This window comes from Hermetia illucens, chromosome 1 (genome assembly GCF_905115235.1).
Source record: "Hermetia illucens chromosome 1, iHerIll2.2.curated.20191125, whole genome shotgun sequence".
In the NCBI taxonomy this organism is placed as follows: domain Eukaryota; kingdom Metazoa; phylum Arthropoda; class Insecta; order Diptera; family Stratiomyidae; genus Hermetia; species Hermetia illucens.
Genome location: NC_051849.1, coordinates 68,630,947 through 68,656,784, shown reverse-complemented (window position 1 = coordinate 68,656,784; position 25,838 = coordinate 68,630,947). Strand labels below are relative to the sequence as shown.

Below are 25,838 nucleotides of genomic sequence, written 5' to 3'. Positions count from 1 at the left end.
TCCTTTGGCACGGGGAGAAAAGGACTCTATTGTACATGATGTTCCACAGGAGAGGACTCAACACTGAGCCCTGTGGTACTCCTGCAGTGACGGTGTACTGCTTGGATCCCTCATCCGTGTCGTATCAAGGTATCCCCTCCGAAAGGTAACTAGGGACACCCATTTTCGCCAGTGAGCTATTTATCCATTCCGAGCTAATGGAATTGAACGCATGTCCAACATCACCACCGCACAAGATTTTTTAGCCGATATCGCGTCTCGAGCCAGCGTCTACGGCGTCGATCGTTGTCCGGGCTTGTCGAAATCCAAATTCTCGCTCCAATAGTCCATCCTTATATTCAATGATAGGGAGCAGTCTATTGTAGATGATCCTTTCGAGCATTTTTTCCTGCCGTGTCGAAGACGCAAATCGGTCGGTATGATGATAGGTGTCTTGGTGACCAAAACTAGTTTTTGCCTCTTCCACCGGTCGGGGAAAACTCTTTTTACCATGCATGTTTCAAAAACGCTGATAAACCAGTCGGGTCTGGCCTTAACAGCGAGTTTAAGAGCTCTATTAGGAATAGTATCCAGACCGGGTGCTTTATTTTCACCAATTCTCCGGCAAATTTGCGCAGGTTCCTCCTCTGTTACCGCAGATATAGTGTAGACTTTCAATGCTTGCTTGTGTTGTATGCCCTTGCCTTTATCCGGGGGAAACGGCGCCCACACAGGCACTTTTCTCAGAAACGGCTGTACCGATTGAAACGAAATTTGATGAGAAGTTGGCAATTGTGAACTCCCAGACATGCAGTGAGTGGTATCCTTTTTTGAGAAATTAAAGGGGGTCCCCATAAATGCAAAAGGGGGGTATACAATTTTGTTTAACAAATGTAATTATTTTGGGCATCAAATGAAAAGCCTCGATTAGAACTTTTCGAAGCCGGTCTAACTTTTGAGATTTGTTAGGAAGATGGGCAGTGGGAAGGGTGGAAAGTGATGATTTCTTTAATGGACCCATTCTCAGAAACTACCAAACCAAAAAATCTGAAAAAAAAAATCATGAAGCTGCCTCTATATGGTGTCCAGGCCACAAAATACTCTCTATATCGATGTATGCTCAAATTAAGTTAATAATAGTAAGTTTATCCCAGAGTTATAAAGCATATTATCCCCAAGTTTGGTCAGAATCATACCATTCCTAACAAAGTTACAGTAGCTCAAAATTGACATTACCGTATAAATTTACTGCAACTAGATATCAATATCACACTGAAGTGAGAAGTCTGACATGTTAAATTCATATACATAATGGGGTACGTACAAATAGGACAGTTCCTCACTCAAATATACTCACAGAAGAAACAAACAAAGCCTTTCCTACCTGAAGCGCCAAGCTTCCGGTTTCCCGGCTTGTTTAGATTTAACAAAACTCAATTATCCAAAATCTTATCACAAAGCCGCCTTTAACCTAAGCTCTTTATAGATGTTTAAAGCTCGCCGGAGCGGTTATTATTAATTTCCAAATTCGTAGGGACGAATTTCCAAGTTGAAAAGAGACAACCCCCTTAAAGTTTTTTGGCGCAATCTCAGATTTATGAAGAAAAATATGAAAGTGCTATATAAAATCCCACATCCATGTTTGTGCTTATATTTAGTAAGTCTTGACCTATAATTTTATCAAAAGTGATTGCTACTTTCCAAAAAACAATCTTATTATTCGTAAAACATTAACTTTTTATTTGAAGACTCTTTGCCGCTCCAAATTCAGAAATTTCCCTTCAATGGGAGGGTTTATTCGCGTTAGATTTGTAAATAGTTAAGCGAAAAGATGTACAAAGCGGTTTTACAAAATTGCGAATTGTTCCATTGCTGTCACTTTTATATGTATTCCCAGCAAACTATAATGGAGTACTAACCAGAATTTACACCCTCATGTGAAATGTTTATTACACTACAGTCGATTCTCCTCTATCCTTTTCAGCGTGAAAAAGAGCGGGGCTCCCATATATCATACATGTTTCGTTTGCCTTTCGCGGCAGGATGTGTCTTCAGTGCATCGATGCTCGACACCCTCCTCTATCAGGCGTTCGTGAAGGATTATGTGATAACATTTGTTCGGTTACTTCTAGGGATAGATCAAGCCCCCGGTAGTGGTTTTCTCACATCGGTAATTAAAATATATACAAAATTTCCTTGTGATATTTAAATACTTTGAAGGGCTCAATATTTATGTTTTCCTATGAAACTATCATTCACAGATGAAAATTACAAAAGAAGATATGTGGATACGCACCTACGGACGACTCTATCAGAAATTGTGCTCAACGACATGTGAAATTCCAATTGGTATCTACCGAACTCAGGACACATCTAGTGCAGATGCATCACATGTGAGTACTTCACCTGTAGACAAGTGGGGACCATTTTCAGCTTTTGGGAAACACTGTGTGCGATTGCGACCGTCGGTGAGTCAATGACAATATGTAAATTTATCAATCTCATGATTAAATACTAACTTTGACGTTGAATAACATCACTTTACTGTTAATTATATTTATTATCAACGTTAACACATAACAAAAACGTTTATCTCACAAAGCAGGCTAAAAGAGAATTATTTGTCCGTTTAATTTTTGTTTAGTTTTGAACTTTTTATCTAATTTATTTCAATCAAATACACCATGTAAACTTGATCCGCTAACGTCCGCAGCTCCTGCCACCTGATAACTTCTAGATAGATTCCATTGGCACTACTTTCCTAGCCATTCAAACTGTTCTTTCTATCTGACTTCTAGTAATAGATAGGCTAGAGAAATCGATTTAGTCGAAAATTACGATAGTGGATAGACATCTCAATTTGATTGAATTTTACGATACTAGTTCTTGTTTTCTTCTGATTTTGTAATATTTTATGTAAATACATCAAATAACTGTCGTGGATAAGAATTCAAATGTTTTCGTTCGCACACATGTCTTTTCCTTCTTTTAATAATTTTCAATATTTTACTGTTAATAATACGAACAATTAACACAGAATGACAAAACCATTTATTTCTCTGAGCAACTTCAGCAGATTTCAAATATATTCCCACTTTTGAAAAATAATTTAACTTCTTACATAAACCACTGAATTATTTTATTAAAACTGATTCACTTTATTTATTCACGAATCGTTCAAGAATATATTATATATTTAGTATTTTTTCGGCTTTGAACTCTTAAACTCCACCTTTTTGAATAAAGCTTTTGTATTGTTTGTAATTTTCAAACGAAGAAATTCATTTACTTTTGAAATGAAATATTTTTTGTATTTTCGGGTATGACATAAATTTAGAGTAATAGTTAACAGTGGCTTAAGCTCCTTTCTTTAAGCTTTGTTTCTCTTCACAGTCTATGTAGTTATGTGCATACATATACATTGGACAAATCTGTTTGGAGACTCTTTACTAATTATTTATTGTAGCTGTAAGGCAAAATGTATAATCAATTTCGTAAGGGTTTTGAAAGAAACGTTCTAATTCTAGCGAGCTCTGCACAAAAATTATCACAATCGTAAGCAATATGGGCTGTATATTCATGTATATGCGTTCCTTCTTCTGTATCGAATTTTCAATTATGTAACTAGGTTGTTTCACATGGTCGAGAGACGTGCCTTCAAAGAGTTGAAGCTGCCTTTTCGAATCCTGTTCGCATAAAATAAAAACACTGTTTCCCTAATCAACGTTTGCTAACGAATGAAGACCTCTTCAGCCCATAGTTGACTTTCAGCCATTCAGGCTTATTATTATATCCTTTCAAAAATACGAATACACATATTTTAAAAATTTATTATGATGCATTGCAAAAATTAATGATATTGCCTAGAAAAGTAAGTAGATGCAGAGAAAATTTCATTCTTCATTGCAAATTTGCCACTTACAAGCATTAAATGAACCCTCCAAGTATGCTGTTTCATACGATTTAAATGGGAAAAATAAAAAAAAAATTCTTCAAAATCGAAAGAGTATCTCCAAACCAAAAAAAAACAATTGAATCTATTAATTTAGATTCATGGATCAACGTCAAAAAAGTTATTTCTCTAATTTCTCAAGCTGTAAAACTCATGAAATACACTATCTACTGAAACTAACACACGAAGAAAATACGCGACGCAATCTTTTTTTTCATTATTAATTAATGTCTCCTCGAATGATTTTTTTATTTTAAATATAACAAATCCAATTGTCTAAAGTGTAAAATTGTTTTTGGGTCCCTGGTAAAAACGCACACGCACGCAGTGAGTCTCTTATAGCAAAAAGTCGGAGAAAAAAAGAAAACTAACATTTTAGACTCATTTAATCTCTCATCTACTTTTAATTAGCAATTATTTTGCAATATTTTCCAATAGATAGTATTTTTTGTTGTTTTAAGTGTAGAACAGAATAAGAGACACATATTGGCACTAAATTGTCTATCTACCTATGTCTCCCTATTGGATGCTTGATTTGAAAATATGTGACTAAAAATTTGTTCTTCCCTTAGTTTCGCTTTGTTTATATTTAGTTTTGATTTAGAACTCATTTTGGTGTGGTTTAGAACATATCATCAACGCCTCTCCATGTCACTATCTGAGCTTGGGCAACAAATTGTGAACATACAATAGAGTAAATGTTAAACTGTGCTGTTCAGAAAGAGTTGATATGAATGTAGTGTGATTTCAGAGTTTTATGCTGCTTTCTGCTTGTTCAATTATGTTAAAAACATATTTGTTGCTTTAGCTATGGCTTTGTTGTCAACTTTCTTCCTGCACTTCTATATACCAATAAACTTACCTTATTTGTGCTTATTTTCTTAATAGTTTCAATATTATACCGCGGTTGCCTTCCTGCACCTTACACGATTTGAATTCTTTTAAAGTTGCGAACAATCAATTACTAACAGAAACCTGTGAAGAGTCAATCCCATTGAAACGTCATTCTGGAATTAATATACTAAAAACAGTGTTGGACTACAACTCGAAATTGCAATCCATTTTATGCGTTTGAATGCATCTTACGTGGATGGAATGCAACGAATGCACACATATTGGAACCACAATTGGAGCGATTGTTATTTTAATACGAAAACAAAATAGAGTCGCTGACTTTCAAATATTAAGTTTTTCGTTGCACTGTAGCCTCAAATCGCGTCCGCCTAAACCCCGCATGAAATAGATTTTATAACCTTCCCGTAAAAATGGAGCTCTGTCTTCCTGTGTGCGCATTTGGCTTTTACAGTTCGAAAACTGTAGTTTCCGCTTGTCTGAGAAGATGCGGTCCCTATCTTCCCTCAGGCTACTTATTTGTCCCTATCTTCTTCTCTAGCCAGCATTTTTCTAATTCCTTTTAACGAACTTCCTAGTTCCTCCATTACATAATTCAACCAGGAATAAGCTATGGAAAATTTCCGTAACGACTAGCGACAGGTGATTGATGGAAAACAAGCTCGCTAATCAGCTACAAATACCAACGACCAGCTAAGCGATAGTCAGTATCAGTTATTTAGTCAGTCAATAATTTTCCAATTGCTAACGAACGAGATCGTGACTATATAAGGCAGGTCGCATCAACCAGACCCAAACGACTTTAATTATCAGTCCCTGGCAATATGCCTCAAGTCACCCCCTCCGCATATTCAGTGCGACCCCGCTCTCCACCTTCTCTACGTCCAGAGCAGCATAGTTGGTGTGTTTGATGCAGGAGGATACTATCCATTAAACCCCTCCAGATCCTCTAGCTAAGATAGCATTCCCCATAATGAGAAGAAAAACGTTCGTGACAAGCTGCAACCCTCTTAGACCTCGGTTTTTACACCTTCTGACAATAGCTATTAGCGTCTCTGTATACCCTCTACCCTGTGCAGAGCACATCCGCTGATTGTGACTCAAAGCTTTTCCCAAATCGATGAAAAGCAGGTAAGCGGTGACTTATACTTCTGACACTGTTACACAATGATCCGAAGGGTGTTAATTTGGACGGCACACAAAGATCCAAAGCGGAAACCTATCTCCTCTTTCTATCAATCAAGCTATTGGGATGTTTCTTGATGCGTTCCAAGCTGATTTTAGCTATTACCTTCTTGACAACACTAAGGACGCAAATGCCCTTTCAGTTGTCTTGATGATCCTCGGTCACTTATTGCGAAAGATCTTAGATTCCCAGGATTTACGAATAGGTGGAAATAGAAGTTTGATTGCAGTGGGTGCACGGAAATATCCCGGAAGGATACAGTCAAAACCAACGACTTCACTCTATTTGACTGCATTGATGGCGAAGATAATTTCCATTTTTTAGAAGAGCATTATATATCCACATTTTAAACTGGCTTGCCATATTAGTCACAATAGGTGGAACACACACTAGAGCTTATACAATTCTGAGTCCTGGTGAAGTGCCTCTTTCATAGCTACAGCTGCTCATCGTCATGGATTAGAAGCCTACGGTAACGTCCATCGCACACCATTGAAAGGCTTTCAACCTACAAATTCTTTTGTGATATAAAAACTTGCGGAGTATAGGGCATCCAAACAGTCTCTATCTGGTTTTTAGGAATCTATGTAAAACAAAAACTCATTAAAAGCAGTGTACTGTCCGGCTGCCTGTCGGTCCATCTGCTTGTCTGTCTGTCTTCTTTCTTTTCTTTTTAGCCTTGGAAAGTGGAAAGGTTCAAAACGTACCGCTGGCTCTTACTATACGGTTATGAGATACTTTTCCTGTTCTATGCATCTTAGGTCCATTGTCCGAATCGTAACACAATAGCCTCTCCCGTGGAAATTTTTTGACTATGCGCACCAGGTATTTGGAAGCGCCTAATTTGGCCAAAGTTACAATTATTTTGCTCCACTTCGCAGTGTCGAACGCACTTCATATCAAGGGTGACTACCGCGCAAGATTTATTGGCCTCCATTGCTTCCTCCGAAGTTTCCGTCACCATACCATTGACTGTAAATATTGCCTTTCGAAAGCCGAATTGCCCCCCCCTTTCTGTGATCGGTACAAGCCTAATCAATGTGACCCATCGAATAAGTTTGCCGACGCCATTTAATAGCAATGTAGACCAATAAGGCGAAGGATTACCCAAAGGTTTACTTTACTTCGGGATAAGCACAAGCATCTCTTTCCTCCACTTCTCCAGGAAAATCCCTTCTTCGAGGCACATTTCAGCGAACCGCCTTGGAAATGTTTCGACGGCTACTACTAGCGCTTTATTCGGAATGCCTTTCTGCTGGGGTTTGATTTTCGACAAGCTTCTTCGCAGCTTCAAAATTTTCTTCAGGAATTACCGCAGAAATTTCATCGAGATTTATCTGGACACTTGAAACTTGTGGGAAGGGAGTACTTATGATATCCCACACCAAATCAGAGGTCCGCTTCCTTGCCTTCTTGAACTGTTCAGTTTTACTTCTAGAGATGGCACAGTTCTTTCTTCGCCTTTTTATATCAGTTGTGCAACTCTTCTTACATAGGTCGGTTGCTCCTATGTTGGCTGCGTCTCCTGGCTTTAAGGCGAACTTTGCGAAGTTCTTCAATTTTGGTATTCCACCAGAGCCTATGCATTCGTTTCTTGAGTACAGTGCGGCATGGAAACGTCACATGTTTTCTGCATCCTTTCAAGAACCTGCATAACCTTTCCTTCTGTGTTTCCCATCGGCTTCGTCTCCAGCGGAATTATTTCCTCGAACATTTGCTTGTTACGTTTCTAGAATGTCCAACCCGCCACTGTAGTTTTCTTGATATGTTTTGCTCCTTTCATACAGTTTGATGTCGTGCAAATGATATGTGCACAACAGCGAAGCGTAAAAAGTCATATATACTTGGAGTGGTACCAAAATTACCGAGTTGTATACATCATACTCATCTTAGATGCTATGTAATCCGATACTGCTGGTTTACATTTTAGTTTTGTCATCTTTCCCCATTTCACCTTCCCCAAATCAAGAGCTATTTGACCAAGATGGACGACTCGGCTACTAGATAGGCATATGTCGTCAAGAATGAGGTGTTTGAAGAAAAATACCGCACTTCGGTTAAATTCTCCACATGCTCCGTCCAAGATACTATGAAGGACATCACCGATGATAGATCGAACTTTATCGAACTTAACTTCATTTTCCTCTGAGACTTTACCTTAATGCACATGATGAATCATATATCATATGTAGCCTTGATGGTTGGTTTTTCCCTGAAATACTCACCCCGTGCCAAACACTTTAAGTACATATGTACTGTTGATGATATAAAACAGCTTCCCGAAATCGATGAAGAGTAGCTAGAAAGAGATCTAAACCCCACCGTTATTCTAGAATGGATGTGTGAGTTAAAGTGGCCAGAACAGAAAGTTTTTATGAATAGAGGAGAAAGTCTTATAAAGACACTACCGTGGCAGCCTGCAGCATCGTACGGGATTCCTACACAAGGAAACCACCACCAGCCAAGCTAAGTAGCTACAAACGATTCACAAGCCTCGAGGTGGGGGCACCCAAGCATGCAATGAATTACGTCGTTCTGTGTGTTCTAGAGGGGGTTCCCCGCTTATGCAAAAGAGGTATTTGAACTTTTTTTCATCAAATAATCGAATGAAGGGTCTCGATCAATACCTGCCAAATCAAGTTTAGTTCTGAACTCAATTGCGAAACGGGGGACTAAAGGGGGTGCTCAGAAAGTTCCCATCAGTTAATCTGAAAAAAATCATGATGATGCTTCTATATGACATATAGGCTCCGAAATGCCATCCATATCGATATCTGCTAAAATAATAGTTAATAATAGTATGTTAATACATTTAATACATTTTTAAAATGTATTGCGAACACTCCTTAAGTTCATCCTAGACTTGTATTTTCTTTTGAAAATTAATAGGAAATAATCCCTGCGTATCTTTTTTGTCCTCATCCATTTTTCGGGCGTCCATTTGTGCAGGTGCTGATGCTGATAGATAAATTACAGACTTTCCCGATTTCGGGGCTGTAGCTCTAAGGGAGCCTCTTTTTTCTTTGTAAATTAATGGAATTCTTACCATTTCATTGCTCTGCTTTCTTGTCTTCAGGATATTTACCACTATACGGTGATTGCCTATAGCCTGAATTTCAACCGATGAAGGATGTCATTCCGTTTATAGTGATCTTCTAATCTAGAACTCCTCCTAAATGGACCACGTGCGGATCTATTTGCTAATTGCTACCTTTGTGGAGACAAAGATCATGCAAAACAAATACCCTTTTTCGGAATATTGAAGTTCTATTCCTCTTTCCAGTTTTCATGAAAGATATCAAATTCCCAGGATTTCAGAATAACTGGTAGAACCATCAATCATGACGGCTTTACTTTCTTTGTATGCATTTATGACAAAGATATTTTCACTTTTTTGAGGATCAGCCCACACTCGAATGTAAGAGGCCTTACCATTTCATCCACGAGGGGAAGCATCTTCGGATGTCATTCAATTGAAAATCGTGAATAAGTGGTACTTCTGCTGCTTAAGCTAGTCATCACCATGGATGAGGAGCCAAAATACCTCACTGTGTTGATACATGATACAATATTCGTCATCGATGCCATTTTTATTTGCGGTATTTACCCTACAGTATCAGAGCCTTAGCATGTCTTCCCAATTTGAGATCGCAGTTACCATTGTTTCTGTATATATCCACCTTGCCACAATCAACCAGGTTGGGGAGGGGAGCCTTTTTAGAACGCAGCTGTGAACTTGAATTAGGCTAGAGGTCAAAGCAAGCAGTGCTTCTCCATGTTTTCTAGCGGATTGACTTCCACTCCCTTCATCATTACAATAAACTACAGATATGTCTCTTACCGTCTTTGCTTTTGATGAGAACGGTGGCTATTTCTTATGTCCGCTTTCCAAATTATCCAAATATCGGCGTATAAAGAAATCTGCTGACTTCTAATCGGGACTCCTGGATTTTACCTGTCTTAGAAGTAAGCTTTTCCGTAAATATCTTTAATATCTAACCGCTACCAGAACAACTGAATTTGTCTCCCAGCAACTGTCGTGCCAGAAACTCTTTTAACATCATTATATCTCAGTGCTGCTCTCGTCACAGTGTTTTGAACGTACACATGCAAGGTTTAAAAATAAATTATTAACCAGTAAAACAAAGACATAGAAGCACTGGCGTGCATAACCCTTATGCTGTGAGAGGTCCTTTCAACTTTGCCTCGACATTTTTGCTTCGAAGTAGTAGAGTGAGAGAGAGAAAGAGGGAGCAGTAACCCCCAGATATTTCTCTTCCCCAGAAGGAAAGGTAGAAAGTTTATTCCTTTCATTTTTGAACGCCGAAAACCTTTCCTTCTATTCCGTTTTGTAAATAATGCTATTTTGGTTTTATATAGATTTAATGAAAGCCGGTGCCCAAGGCACCAACTATCAAATATATATATATATTTCCGCACAATTTTCCAAAATTTTGACCAACAGCTAGAATAGCTACGACATTCTATTTACAGTTCAGATAGTGTTAACATCTATTTCATCACGCAGCAATCATGTGTTAGCGTTAGCATAAATCCACTTAACACCTTGTTGTCTGGTAGCATCACAAATTTTTTGGAAGGTCCCAAAATCAAAGCGTTCTCGGCTCCCCTATCTAGGAAACCAAATACACCGTTTTATCATTATTAGATAAATTTCATCTATACCGGGTCCTTTGAAATCTTCAAAGGGCAGCTTAGCGGCTCTCACTGGTAATCACCGCGCAATTTAGTCAGCTATTTCCTCAACTCTTGAAGTTTGTTAACCTACCATGCGATTTTCCAAAACATCCCATTTAAAGACTCTGCACAATTTTGAACCCTCTGGCCACTCTCCTATATTCGTGTTGTGAATTCTTTAAGTTTAAACGGTCTTCATTCTTATTAATTTTGCAATCGCAATTCAGAAGCCGTCAGGTTGTTCTCGGTTCCACGTTTGCCTCGGGTAGTAGAAAAAGTTTCATTAAAGTGATATAAAGGTGCGGGATAGAAAGTTTTCAATTGAGCTTCTACCGCTAAAACAGTCCTTAGCCGCCTAGGGGGTTGCAGAGAGACTATTGGAAGTCTCCACAATTTCCAGATATCCGTTCTGCATGAATCCGTTTCCACACACTCCTTCTGTATTGGAAAACCTCGTTGGTGCACAACACTTCTATTTCTTTGGCTTTCATGAGGATTGGTCGTTTTATTCAAATTCAATGTTGCTTGAGCGATCATTCCATTTTTGCTCGAAATGAGATAAGCATAAAGCAGTGAATAAGGCGCTGTACGTTGGATGTCCCCTTGAGAGTGTCCATAACAATTCAACCAAGAGCACGAGTTCTTCTGTCGTGGAGCATACCAGTTGAGGTACTGGAGCACACAGCCAAACGCTTTCTTTAGATTCAGAAATGCAATGTAAAAAGGGCGATACTTCTGCCGGTGGCTCTCTCGTCAGTAGATCTGCAGTTCTTGACCAATCTGGCTTGATGCTCGTTTATTTGAACGATATCGCGAATACGGTTGTCAAGAATGCGTTAAAAAATTTTCATGGCATAGGGCAACAACTGTATCGGTACTACCTACCCACAGTGTTGGCTCGTATCTCTTTGTTTCCCAGAGCTCAGGTCCGATGCCGTCAGGTCCTATTGCTTTCCTCGATTTCGATTTATTGCTTCCGCAACTTAATGTTGGCAGTGCTTGTTGAACTAGAGTTGAAACCTCCTCGAAATATTCTCGCCATCTATCCGTTCCATCTCGTCGGTCAATAAGCAAAATGCCTTTCATGTCATTAACGCAACAGAAGCGTTCAATATCCTAATATGCCTTACTGTTGACAAGTCGATACAGATCCCTGCCGCAATCCCGAATATTCAGTTTATCGTAAAGATTATTGCAATTGACTACTCAGGTAACAGCCGTAGCTTTCTTTGCTTCCCGGACGGCATTCTTGTAAATTTGCCAATTGCCTTTCACAGACCCTCACTTCGATATCGTCATTCCAAAGTCAGGTATCTCGGTTGATGTTCCGCTTACCTGGCTTGGTGACCCCGAGAGGCCGCTTTGTAGATCGTGTCTTTCATTTAGTTCCACGATTTTTCCACACTCGTAATAGTTGGTAATCGCGTAAGTGAGATCATTTGCTCTTTTTTCTCACGACTCCACCATTTAAGGGGGTTATCTCGTGCGAAGTCGGTTTTTTTTAGAAATTTTTTGTGAAGAACTGGATAAAGATAAAAATACGAATTTTTCACCACAATCTTGAGGGTGCATAGTAATTTTTCCAGCCGATCGGATAGTTCATTATTGAAATACAGAGCAATTTATACACCCATCTCCAAAAAAAGGTGTTCTTCTGCTGCCACGCTAGAGGGCGCCGCGATTATGTTGAAGAAAAAAAGTAAACGGCATTTTAACGTCCAGACTTAACTACAGTCCGCAAATTAGGATTATTAAAAAATATTAAAAGCTAAATTTTTGGCGCCGTGTTCAACTTTTTTGTTTTGTGAATTTTGGTGTTTTTTAAGGCTTCTTTAATGAATAAAAAAAAAAACTACTGGATCGCAATTATCCTAGTTTGTGGAGCATAGAAATATGTTCTGAATAAGTCATGAAAATTTCAAAGAATTTGGTTGTATAGATTTTGCGGTATGATTTCAGTCGATTTTCAACATGCAGTTTCGAGCAAAACGCATTTAAAAAGTAGAATGTGACTTTTAGCCATAAATTCTTAACTGATCATTAATCTGCTATACCTAGTCCATAAACCTTAGGTTTCTTCAATAAACACATGTATAGCCTTGGCTTCAATTTTCGTCTTTTTAGTGAAGTCATTCGAACGTCAAAAAAATCGATTCCGCGGATGCGACACACGGAATGACCCCCTTAATACGCGGCGGGCCAGTGCGTTCCTCACGCTGTTTTATCGGTGGCTGAATTCGCAAGCAATCAACGGCCGATATTGAGATACAATTTTTTCATAGGGTGGTGGTGACTTATGATAATATAGCTGGTTTGTGTTTTACTGCTTCCTCTATAAAATATAGGAAAATGAAACCACCGTTTGGTGAACTAAGTGCAAGGTAATGGGTGTCCGCAAAATCAACTGTACGTACACCACTCTATTTGCGCGCTCCAAATTCTTTTCTCCTATAGCACCTATTATCGTCTGTTTTTTCACCCACATGACCATTAAGGTCCCTCGCAATTACGATATAGTCATCAGCAGGTATGTCATAAAAAATTGTGAAGAAGTGAACCGTGCGATCAGCTGATATAATAATGAGCTTAATCACCCGGTCATCAGATGGTCCGACTCTTTAATGGCACTACGGAAATCCTCAGAAGCAGCAATGAAACACCATATTAAGTGCACGAACTACCAAAACAGAGAAGTTTATAGTGGTTTTTACCGCGCCCGCGCTCTACGCCGCAGCTTTTGGCGGCAGACCATCAAGCTTCCAGTGCAGCGCAAATATCAATTTGTCTTTTCCGAAGAACTCTTTCCAGTTCCTCGGTCTTTCCAGTGAGGGTACCAATACGTTCATATATCAATAACCCATGTCAATTTCTCGACGTTTTAGCATTTCCCAGAGTCTTTGGATATCTCAGCACGATCATTTTGTCTTTAACGACATAGAATGCAGTTTCTTGATCGGGCTATCGGACTACGTCATTCCTTCTCTTATTGCGGTTTTGTATAAAACAAAACCTTATTAAAATCTATCTGTCTACCTGACTTTTTTTGCCGATTCAAGGTGGTGATTATGTGGGACTTCAACCCACTAGAACTACCGCCTTCCACTCTCCCCGCAAGACTCCCATATAGTATCACGTCACGGAGCTGGATCAGAATTTGTCCTGCACTCTTGTCAACATCCGTGTTTTTCTTTTGTTCATTCTTCCGACTGACTTTTCCTGCCTAAGCTTCTTATGGATGGTTGCTATTACTTTTTCGACTTCGACTTCAACATATAATGCATGATGTTTATGGGTCTTAAGTGCTCCCCGGTAGTGGCTTCCAATGCAGCCCTTTGGACTGTGAACCTCGAGCAATAGAATAAAACATGTTTCGCTTCCTGCTTGGGCATTTCGGGCAATATGGCCAACATGCTCGATAACCTCCTTGTCCGCTCAAGTACTGACTTAGGTTGAAACCTACTTTCTCGTGGGGCCGCTCGATCCATTCCGGATATTCCGTATGATTCTTTGGATCCAGCGGCTTTTTTCCAACTCGTCCCACTTCTTATGTCACTTCGAGATAGTTTCAATTCGAACTGCCGTCGACGAGCAGGGGATTCCCCGGTGAGATACGCTCGATAGTAAAGTCGTTGTCCTTTTCTCGCCAGAATTTCAACCGGGATGGTTCCTACTATCATTTCATCGGATATCATTCTGTAAGCGTGACATGTGCGGAGTGCCCTTATTTTTTTTGAGTAGAGTCGTGTGGGGTATCAAATAATAAGTAATTTCCGAAACTGATATTAGTTTTGACATTGGTTGCAAATAGAAGGAGTGCAGGGGTTCGGAAAGAGTCAATTACTTCAAGGACATGGTCTTACAAACTACTCAATCCAAATATTTAAAATAAATTTGGTGATTCATGCATATTGTATTTATTCCTTAAAGTACTCTCCATGCCGATACCTGTTTAAATAAAGTTAATGATAGTATATTGTCATGCTCATTATAAGTATATTTTTTATAAACTAACTGGGAGTCCCCTTATGTTTATCCTAGAATCATCAAGTCTTGCAGTAATAAGAGCCACACTATAGAGTACGATCCTTATAAATTTGGTACAAATCGCTCTATTATTCACAAAGTTATAATAGGTCGAAATTGCTACTTTTGTGCAAATTTATTGCATTCTAAAACTTTGAATGTCAGCATCATACTAAAGTGAATGATCTGACAAACTAAATGCATATGTATTACGAGCTAGGTACAAATGGGAGAAATGCGAATGTGCTTATAAACGCAATACACAAAACCTTTTATACTTGTTTAGCTTGCGGTTTCCTCAATTGTTTATATATATTTCGAAATCATTGCCCCTGATTGAGATGTGCTCAGATGTGTCTACGAATTATGTAAACTTTGTTTTTATGGAGTGCAGCTATAATAATCGATTCCTATTAGGCAATGATCCGTCACTAAGCAATATTATATCGATATTGTGGAGTACTATCGGAGAACAAAAAAAATCATTGTTAGTTGTCTAATATTTTTCGTAGGTCATACCATACACTTGGAACAATTATATTCCGAAAATGAAAACATCAAGTGCATTCGTATCACAGATTACCCTTCGCTAATTAATAAAAGATACAATGCCAGATTCCTTGCTTTCTTCACAATGGATTGTTTTTTTTACATACGTACCGTGCCACGTATGCTGTGTGCAATCTGCATTGTCTGAATTCCTATGCTCAATGTAGCATATTTGAACGAGATTGCAAAGTTCGCAGGCAACATCTTTCTGCGTTCTAACTTTCGTTGATTAACTCCGGCCTGATTACTGTTTGAAAGAATGTTATAAATAAATAATAAAAAATTTAATACTACATATAATTTACTATGAAAGCCAGCAAATTTCCCTAATAGCCAAGAATTATTTTAGATTTTTAACGGAACAATTTAAAATCAGACCCTTAAAATGACCAATTAAAAGATAATTGCATTTTATTGGAAATCACGACTTGCACACCATATTTGTTTGCACCAGTTCCACAGTTACAAGGGCAAACGGAACTTTTCTTGCCGTGTTGCACACAATGTGCATACACTTAGTGAACGCACATGTTTCTTGAATAATGTTGCAACGAACAAGATATTACAGATAAGAATCTGTCTTGTTACATTCAAAATTTATTTGAAATCTAAATAAATATCTCCACTAGCTTTCGTTGGCTTTAATTTTATAATGTGAATTGCATGTCATTATTTTGCACTTTTTTAGTCGACTTTCCACATAGAGTTTTTACAGTTTTATATTCCTAGTTTTCCTTGGAATCACTTGGTTAATAGTTACTTAGTTTTCCTTGATTTTAGTTCCAACATCGAAATAATACTATTTCCAGCAATTCCTCTCTATCTGTCCATTCATGAACTATTCTCTTATTGAATTACGAAATTATCCGTTTATCAATTCTCTATCACTGAATTCGAATAATGTTTTTGGATATTCAAGAGAAATATGAGTATGATAATTTTATTATAATTTGCTTGAACGCATGTATGATTAGTATGACGAGGAAGCCGGTACCCCGGATTCAACTAAGGATAGCAACGAAGGCCTCCGCGGTGTCACTTATCGTCCGCCAATACATCATAAATCTACCACATGCTTAGGCGGTTGTACCGATCGTAGAGGATCATCCGTAAGTATAGCCAACTATGATCAGATCAAAACATAAAAAAAAATATTTTGATTTTTGAAAATAACGTCAATTATTTTTGAGAAACAAATTAAGCTAAATGGAAGGGAATCGGAAAAATTATAGCGAATATATTTGAAGTTTTCTCTGAGCGTAAGGTATCTTTTTCTTTAGATTTTACTTTCTGCTCCAGTTTTGTTGATTTTTCATCGAATTTACCTTCATTTATAACTGTTCCTCCTTGGATACTGTTAAGGAATGTATTTTATATTACTTATTATTAAACTTTTATTGAAAACTTTTCAAATTTGTGTCTCTCACTTAATGAAAGCAAAAGATTCTAGCGACCGATAGTTTAGCACATTCTCTTTTATCTGCACTTTTCATAGATCTGAAGCCATCATATTGGCATTTCTGAGTGTATAACCTTTTCCAAACTATACAACAAAATCATTAACCTTAAATCCTCTTATATACTACTACTTCCCCGCTAATAGCTAGTGAAAACTCACTCTCCTCAACAATGTCTATTAAAACAATCATCAAATACCGTTTTATGTCTACCAATTTTTATGTCCACCATAAAGTTGTCATAATGAAAACCGAATTAAAAATCAATATTTAATCTCAACCAGGATATAATTCATTCTTGACCACTGAAGTGTAACGTCGATAAAAAGAAATGCATATGAAAAGTAAGTGTAGTGGTATTTCTATCTGTAAGGGAGGTTTATGGTCAAAAATTAATAGTGGCGATAGTAATAACGTATCTTCTATCGTTTCGCGTGACATATATCCATTCGTTGAATAAAATGATTATTAAGCCTGACAGAAAGGTCATAAAGTAATTATATTGATGAGTTTATTTAGTTGGCCCGGAAAGGAGGAGTTTATGTGACTGTATGTACTTGCCTCCTATGAATATTGGAAAAGTTGACGATAATCCATTTTTTATGGACGCACGGTTTGTTAAAGTGTGCATATCAGGGATCTGATTGTTTATCTAAGGATGGTAGTCTAATTCATGCCTTCAAAAGGGGACATTATTAGTGGAATTTTTTGGTCTCAGGCTGCCGGCTATCCCTCTTGTTGCGTTCACTACTGACAAGTTAGATCGCGACTCTCTCTCACCGTTTCTTAACATCTTTAAATCGTAATCAATAACGTGAAATCAAAATCTTTATTTCCAAAAATAAATAATCCCAATTCAATGCGTTGCTGAGCAGTAAAAGCAAAACAACCCACACTGGTGACTCACTCCCAGCCAACATTGTAGTTCCAGAAGCAAATTTACCAATTTTCGCGACAATATAATATTACATAGAACCATAAAATGAAAATACGACTTAATTTTGAATGGAATATACTATGTGCACGAGAGTATCCTTTCCAGCGAAATTTATAGCATGCCATACATATACAATATTTGTATATTGAAAAATTTACGATTAAAAAGACGTGAAATCACGGTTGCAAGGTCGGAGAGCAAATATTGAATGTACACAAGTTTTTGAATCGTAAACTTGCTTACAAAGCTTCTTGCACTTATGGAAACCATGCCCAAGGCGAAAGGTGAGATTGGATGTTGCCTCACCAGAGAAATGCTACATGTTGTATACATATGTTAATGAATTCACGTTCAAAGAAAAGAGAAAGACGCATTTTCGTGCTATAAGATACTATCTTAACGTATAACCACTGCACTCCTGTTCCCTATTTTATCGAAGACTGTGAATAAAATCTCTTCTTTCCGATTGCTGCTTTAATTTCATAACATTTTTTTTCAATAAGAATATGCTGTGGTTTCATTATCATCATATTTCATACCGTACTTGAAATAAGCCTCCAGCAGGAAGCCACTCAAAAATTCGGGCTCAAACTCGAGGTTTTTTTCTCAATCTGTTGCGAGCATCAGTTCTGCTACTCTATTCTGAAGGTACGAACTCCTTGTGGACAGCATCCTTGCATCAAAAAAAAACAACCATCATATTTTTCACCTTTGATTTCCTTTGAAAGCCTTGTATGAAACAAAACCTTGTGTGAAACAAAACCTTATTAGAATCGAATCGATGTCTCTCTGTCCGTCTGTCTGTTTGTCTCTTTTTTTTGCCGATGGAGGGTGGAAAGCTTCAAAAGCTACCGCAGGCTCCTGCCACAAGGTCATATGGGATTCCTACCCACTAAAACGACCTCCTTCTCCTTCCACTCTCCCCGCAGGACTCCCATTTGGTATTACGTCGCGGGGCTGGATCATAATTTATTATGAGCTCATGTTAATATTCGTGATTCTCTCGCCTTCATTCTTTCGGATGACTTCTTCCTGCCTAAGCTTCTTGCCGATGGCTACAACTACTTTTTCGACTTCGGCCCATATCCCCTTCGCTTTCACCATAAGTTCCATTATATTTTAGGGTGTAAAGTGGTCCCCGGTTGTAGCTTCTAATGTAGCCCTTTGTGCTTCGAATCTGGGGCAATGAAAAAAGACGTTTTCTGCGTCCTCTGCAATATTTGGACACTTTGGGCAATATGGCGAATCATCACGCCCAAATCGATACAGCTATGCCTCCGTGTCCGCCCAAGAATTGAGTTATGTCGAAACCTACTACGCCATGGGGTCGTTCGAGCCATTTACGGATATCTCGTATGATTTTGTGAGTCCAGCGGCCTATTTCTAACTCATCTCACTTCTCTTGCCATTCGACGACAGTTTCAGTTCGTGCAAACTGTCGCCGACGGGTAGGAGATTCCTCAGTGAGATACATTCGATCGTAAAGTCGTTGTATTTATTTCGCCAGGATCTCAATCGGGACCATTCTTGCTATCACGCAAGCTGCTTCATTTGATATTGTTCTGTAAGCGCAAGATTTTCGCAGTGCACTTATGCGATACGCAGCTCCATTCTTTCTCTTATTTGCTATATTTTTCAGTGCATCTGCCCATACTAGGGCGGCATACAGTAGAATCGAACTAATCACCTTCGAAATAAGAAGTCGACGGGTCAGCCTTGGGCCACCTATATTTGGTAGCATTCTCGCAACCAGCGCTCCGATGTAATATGCCTTAGTTGCTGCACCCTCCACATGCAATCTCAAATTCAACCTTTGGTCAATCATTGCACCTAAGTACTTAAGTGCAGGCTTGGAATGAATTGTTTGTTTTATAGGCGCCACCCCGGGCGTTCGTGTCAGCTTCATCACACAGTCGCTTAAAGTATTCACTTTTACTTTTAATTATGCCCACATGTAGTTTCTTCCGAGCGTTTTTGTATTCTTCATGTAATTGCTGGCGTCCATAGCGGTTTCTATTTCGCTGACTGCGCCTTCTGGCCTTGAGGCAAGCTTTGCGGCATTCTCTGATTTTAGAATTCCACCAAAAGTTCGGAACTCGCTTCTGGGATACAACATACCTTGACATGGATGCGTCATATGCTCGTCGCAACTTTTCGCCAATCTATAAAGCTTTATTTTCTGCGCTTCCTTCAAGCGCTGTATTTTGCTGCAGAACTTCTTCGAAAATCTCCTCGTCAAACTTATTAGCTGTCGACCTTCCAGCTCTCGTCCGAGACCATCTCCGTCCATCTCTCGGTCTGTCACACCCGATTTATTCAAAAACGGCTAGACCAATCATCACGAGAGTTGGTGGGAGCGTGTAATCTGTTGTTCCCTTTGCATGCAGTAAGTGGCGCCATTTTGTCTTAAGTTTGGGGGGGATCCTCATACATGTGAATGGAGGGTGCAAAATTTGTTTTCATAAACTGTGGTCATGTGTACCTTTATACCCGAAGCGTGAGCTTCCGGTATTCTGACTTGTTTTAGTGCACGAAGAGAGAAATGTTAGAAAACCGATGCTAGACTCGGTTGCAGGTCTATGTATATATTCAAGCTCAAACCGCTTCTCTTTTTCATCGCAGTAATCTCCCAATTCTCCTCTAATATCAGCATCCCGTCAATCAAAGTGCGGTGCATCATGTCTACTTTCAAAACATTACTCAACCTCTTCGATTGCACCATGAATTTTAGGCAATGGAACATTGCGCTCTCCCAGTTGTGGGGAGCAACTCTGTATTCTGAAGCATTAAAGGTTGAATCCAATCGAAAGCAATGCAAATACTCTCTGTAACTTCCTTGTTCCGTAAGAAATTGAACCTAGTAGGGATTTGGCTCAATACATTTTTCAAAACAGAATGTATGGGCGCAGAAGCCATTTCGAGTCTTCGGTCGAATTCACATCAAAGGAATATGCTTTTCTTCAGTAGCAAAATTCTGAGCGTCAATTGCTAAAAGATCTACCAGGATCGAATTGTTAATGATGTACATTATCATCGCAATTAAACGGTATTTCGAACTTGTCTTTCTTTGGTTCCTGGCACCAACTAACACTATTGCTCGGATAGAAGCTGCACATAAAAGAATAAACTCCAGAACCAAAACCAACCTACGATTGAATCCCGGTCTTCCGATATTAGACGGCATTACGGAACATAACATGGTAGTACAGGCCAGAATGCAAGTGCCCTACCTTGTATTATTCTCATCGACTTCGAGTCGACTAGTAATCACTAACTCGGATATTGATTGTAATTATCGTTGCAATTGAGAAAAACCAGAAACACAATCCGAGTTGGCTATGAAAATCCCGAGCGCAGAGCTATCCCAAAAAAGGAGGGAAATTTGACCGTCAGTACCCTCATAAAGTCCTGCGACGAACGAACATAGAGTTAAATTGGCAAATAACAAACAAACGGCTATCTCTCGTGCAGAGTTGGAAATCCCAACTGTGTAGCTTCCTGGAGTAATTTTGTTAAATTCCTACATTAAAGGAAAAGAATGATAATTAGAAAAGGGGGGGGATTGGAAAAATCCTCCTCCTGAAAATTCCTAAAAAAGGACCAATTTTATACTTAAGGATTAATATTGAACATAAATTTGTGAGCTTTTTCTGTTACAGATAACAGACGGGTGAAAATTTAGCAAATACGCTGGGAGAGGTTGCAGTGTGCAATACAATGCTCCCGCTGCCAAATAGGAGTTGCATATACATAGCGCAAAGGATTTGTTTGCTAGAGATGAAGTAGCCTTTGTTGCATAGCCCAAGCGCCCCTTGAAGCTCAATCTGGCATCAAACATTACACCCGTAATCATACTAATCAATATTTGAAAGGATCCGGATTTCGAGGGTGTTGTTTCTTTTGCTCAATGAATGCCTTCACTTGCATAAACTTTCAAATCCTCCCAACTACAACTTAATTTATCCGAAACGTCCGTAATCCCCGTTGACCAAATTAAAGGTGTTCCTGGCATCTCGTATCACTATAGCATAGAACTTACCAATTGTCAGCTGCCCCGAATGAAATCCAAGACCTCTGACATATTTTCCGTAGGAGTTTTAAATCGGCCTGCACTCTTAGCCTTTGATCTGGATAAAGCAAACCATAGCATTTCATTTTATAGATATATGGCTCCTATACGATGTGGTTGAAAATTTGGAAAACCAAAAAGAGAAAAAAATTTAAAGGAGGAAAAATGCTTTCGCGTACGACGACGGCGAGTCTAGCTTCACTGGCAGAGCTCACGTGCTTCAAACTTTAGGCATCTTAGGCAATGAAATCCGCAAAACCATGACAGCGGATATCAAAACTTCTATCATAATCCAAGGCGCAATAACGGATATGCGGTTTAGATCTACCTTAATAGGGAACTCAAAGCCGAGATGTGTGGGCTTTGCGCCCAGATCCACAAATTCGATATCCCTAGAAGACGTCTGCCGACTTCCCGACCTCATCTTCCATTTCTATTATAGATATTGCCCTTATAGACTTTCTGGACAGAATCATCCTCATCCATACAGATTAAATGACCCGCCCACCACAATCTATAGATACGTATTTTGCCCACAACCAAACGGTCATGGTATCACTCATAGGTTTCGTAGCTATATACGCTAAGGAATTGTCCATCCTCTTGTAGGGGCCAGAAAAATCTTCTAAGGATTCTTCTGGCGAGACCATTGTTTTGTAAAGTGAGAGCTTTGACCCTATGGTGAAACATTTCGAGCGGAACAATTTCCTTATACTGTAATTGGCTCTGTTGGCTACCAACGTCATCGTCGTAGCTGTTAGCGGTTGTCATTTTCGACCCGAGATAGGAGAAATTATCAACCGTCTCAAAGTTGTAGTCTCCTATCTTTATTCTTCCCGTTTGACCAGTGCGATTTGATGGTGTTGGTTGGTTGGTTTTTGATGCTGAAGTTGCCATCATACATTCCGTCATGCCTTCATTGATGTGCAGCCCAAGAACTCGCGCCGCCTGCTCATTCTGGATGAAGGCAGTTTGTGCATCTCGGGTCGTTCTTCCCATGCTGTCGATATCGTCAGCATGGCTAATAGTTGGGTGAACTTAAACAGGATGCTTTCTCCCTCATTTACATTTGCATCACGGATCACTTTTCCCAGAGCCAGGTTAAAGAAGACGTATGATAGATCATCTCCCTTGTCTTAGACCGTTGTTGATGTTCAATGATCGAGAGTGATCCTGCTGCTTTTATCTGGCCTCGCACATACGTTAGCTTAGTTAGTCTTATCAATTTCGTCGATGCAGAAATTTCTGATAGCCTGGTTCAGTTTTACCCTGGCTATGCTATCATAGGCGGCGTTAAAGTCGATAAGAAGATTGTGCGACTGATTTCTATGTTCCAACAATTTTTCCATCGCTTGCCGCAGAGAGAAAATCTGATCTGTTGCTGATTTGCCTGGAGTAAAGCCTCTTTAGTATGGGCCAATGATGTTCTGAGCATATGGGGCTATCAGGCCTAACAAGATAGCTGCGAGTATCTTATAGATGGTACTCACCAACGTGGTATCCTCCTTTTCCCAGTCCTTGAGCATAAGTTAATGAATTGCAGGGACTGTTTCTTCTATACTTGGTGGTGATTTGTCGTCTTCAGTTGGCTGAACCTCTAACTCACCAATGTTGTGGTTGTTCAGCAGCTCATCAAAATACTCATCTCATCTCTCCAATATGCTCATTCTGTCGGAAAAAAGATTTCTCTCTTTATCTCGGCAGGATGAGCATCGAGGTGTATAAGGCTTCATCCTGTTGGCTTGCTAGTAAAAATCTCGCGCCAGATCCAGTTGTACCCTGTACTTTTCGAGATTACACTCTTGTTGTTCCTCTCATGCTTGGTTTCCACGTCTGTTAAATCGTTTATCGGCTCACCGGACTTTGTGATAGGTCTCCGTGCGCGCCCGCGTTCTTAGAGAATACAATATTACTCGGCATGTGGCATTCTTCCGTTCCGTTGCTAGTTTACATTCATCGAACTAGCCGTTCCAAGTTTTCTTGCGGCTGGGGAAAAGTATGTCTGTGACCGTATCATGAGGTGCTCAGAGGTGGCGGGAGGATGACGGGGCGGCAACCTTGTCGGCTGAAACGAAACTAAGTGGCCGAGGAGAACCTCCATAGTGGTGGTAACGGGAGACGCTGTAGTATATTGGCTTGCCGACCGTGATGCAGTAGGCGAATACTCCATGGCCTAATTAAGGCGATCAGACCCGGGTCTGCACGAGGACTCATCTGAAGTAGCAATAGTCACGAAACCTTACCAGGGCTATACTGGTACCATCCCCCTGAATTCACATACTTCAGGTGAACTCCTATTGTATGTACGTTCAGCTCGGTTGTTTGCGGTTGGCCCACTAATGGTAACTTCATGGTTGCGGTTGCGTTCATCCAAACAGAGACATTCGGGTCTCAACGTGGTGTTGCGTTACAACACGGGTGCCATACTCCTCAGAGATTTAAGTAGGTGTTGCATCCACCAATATGAATGCTGAGCCGTGCACTCGGTATAGACTGGTACGGTCGTAGCTTACTGCGCGAGGCTCTGACTGTGGTCACAAAATCTTTCCGTGTCTTAAGAAGACCGTGGGATTAAGTCCACGAGACAGGTACGCTGTGACGTAAATGTGGCCGTATCAATGAGAAAGTTCTTCAGATGATTGCGGAGATCATTTGTTGATGCCTTATCTCCAGGATTTCTGTTGACTGCGGTTATTGTGGCATCCATTTCCCTTTTATAGGTGTTACGCAGGACTGTGTTGTGAATAGCTTCACGGTTCACGCTCATCTGAATGTCAGAAGGGACTCTAGGTGGAGCTGGTATTCCAGCCCGGAGAACCATGCCAAGGAAGCAGTCGTTCGAGTCTATATTGGCTTTCCAATATATATTTTATATGTATTATATCATATATATATATATTAAAAGGCAACGTCATTTAGCCAACAGGTGGTGATTCCTGAAATCCCCAAAAATGATTTTGATATCATACTTGGGGCAGGCTTTGAGGGTTGTTCTAGTCATCATCATCATCAACAGCGCAACAACCGGTATCCGGTCCAGGACTGCCTTAATAAGGAACTCCAGATATCCCGGTTTTGCGCCGAGGTCCACCAATTCGATATCCCTAAAAGCTGTCCGGCGTTCTGACCTACGCCATCGATCCATCTCAGGCCGAATCTGCCCCGTCTTCTTTTTCTATTATAAATATTGGCCTTATAGACTTACCGGGCTGGATCATCCTCATCCATACGGATTAAGTGACCCGCCCACCGTAACCTGTTGAGCCGGATTTTATCTACAACCAGACGATTGTGGTATCGTTCATAGATTTCGTCGTTATGTAGGCTACGGAATCATCCATCCTCATGTAGGTGGCCAAAAATTCTTCGGAGGATTCTTCTCTCCAACGTGACAAAGAGTTTGCAATTCTTTTTGCTAAGAAGCTATGTCTCCGAGGAATACATGAGGGCTGGCAAGATCATTGTCTTGTACAATAAGAGCTTTGACCCTATGGTAAGTCGTTTCGAGCGTAACAGTTTTTGTGAGCTGAAATAGGCTCTGTTGGCTTCATGGTTGGTTTCATCGTCATAGCTGTTATCGGTTGCGATTTTCGACCCTAGTCTCCTATCTTCATTGTTTTCATTTGACCAGTGCGATTCGATGTTGCTCGTTTTTTTTATCGCTGACATTGCCACCGTGTACTTCATCTTGCCTTCATTAATGTGCAGTCCGAGATTTCGCGCCGCCTACTTGATCTGGATGAAGGTAGACTATACATCTTGGGTGGCTCTTCCCATGATGTCGATATCGTCGGCATAGGCCAGTCGTTGGGTGGACTTTTACCTCATTTACCTCAGCATCACGGATCACTTTTTCGAGGGCCAGGTTAGAGAGGACGCATGATAGGGCAAACCCTTCTCGTAGACCGTTGTTGATGTCAAATGGTCCTGAGAGTGATCCTGCTGCTTTTATCTGGCCTCGCACATTGGTCAGAGTCAGCCTAGTCGGTCTTATCAATTTCGTTGGGATACCGAATTCTCTCATGGCCATATATAGTTTTACCCTGGCTATGCTATCATAGGCGGCCTTAAAGTCGATGAATAGATGGTGTAACTGGTGTCCATATTCCAACAGTTTTTTCATCGCTTGCCGCACA

General features: G+C 39.8%; 1 protein-coding gene across 10 annotated transcripts in view; it reads left to right on the top strand.

Annotated features, from left to right (window-relative positions):
- The window catches only part of LOC119654275 (potassium channel subfamily T member 2), a 766,604-nt gene that overhangs the window by 718,492 nt on the left and 22,274 nt on the right, over positions 1–25,838 (top strand). For 5 of the 10 annotated variants that reach the window (XM_038059612.1, XM_038059569.1, XM_038059552.1 and 2 more), the window contains 3 exons: positions 1,964–2,149; positions 2,241–2,447; positions 16,214–16,348. In XM_038059612.1, the coding sequence (XP_037915540.1) occupies positions 1,964–2,149; positions 2,241–2,447; positions 16,214–16,348 (528 nt within the window). The remainder of the gene's footprint in view (positions 1–1,963; positions 2,150–2,240; positions 2,448–16,213; positions 16,349–25,838) is intronic. The other 5 variants (XM_038059605.1, XM_038059577.1, XM_038059623.1 and 2 more) reach the window with 3 other exon arrangements.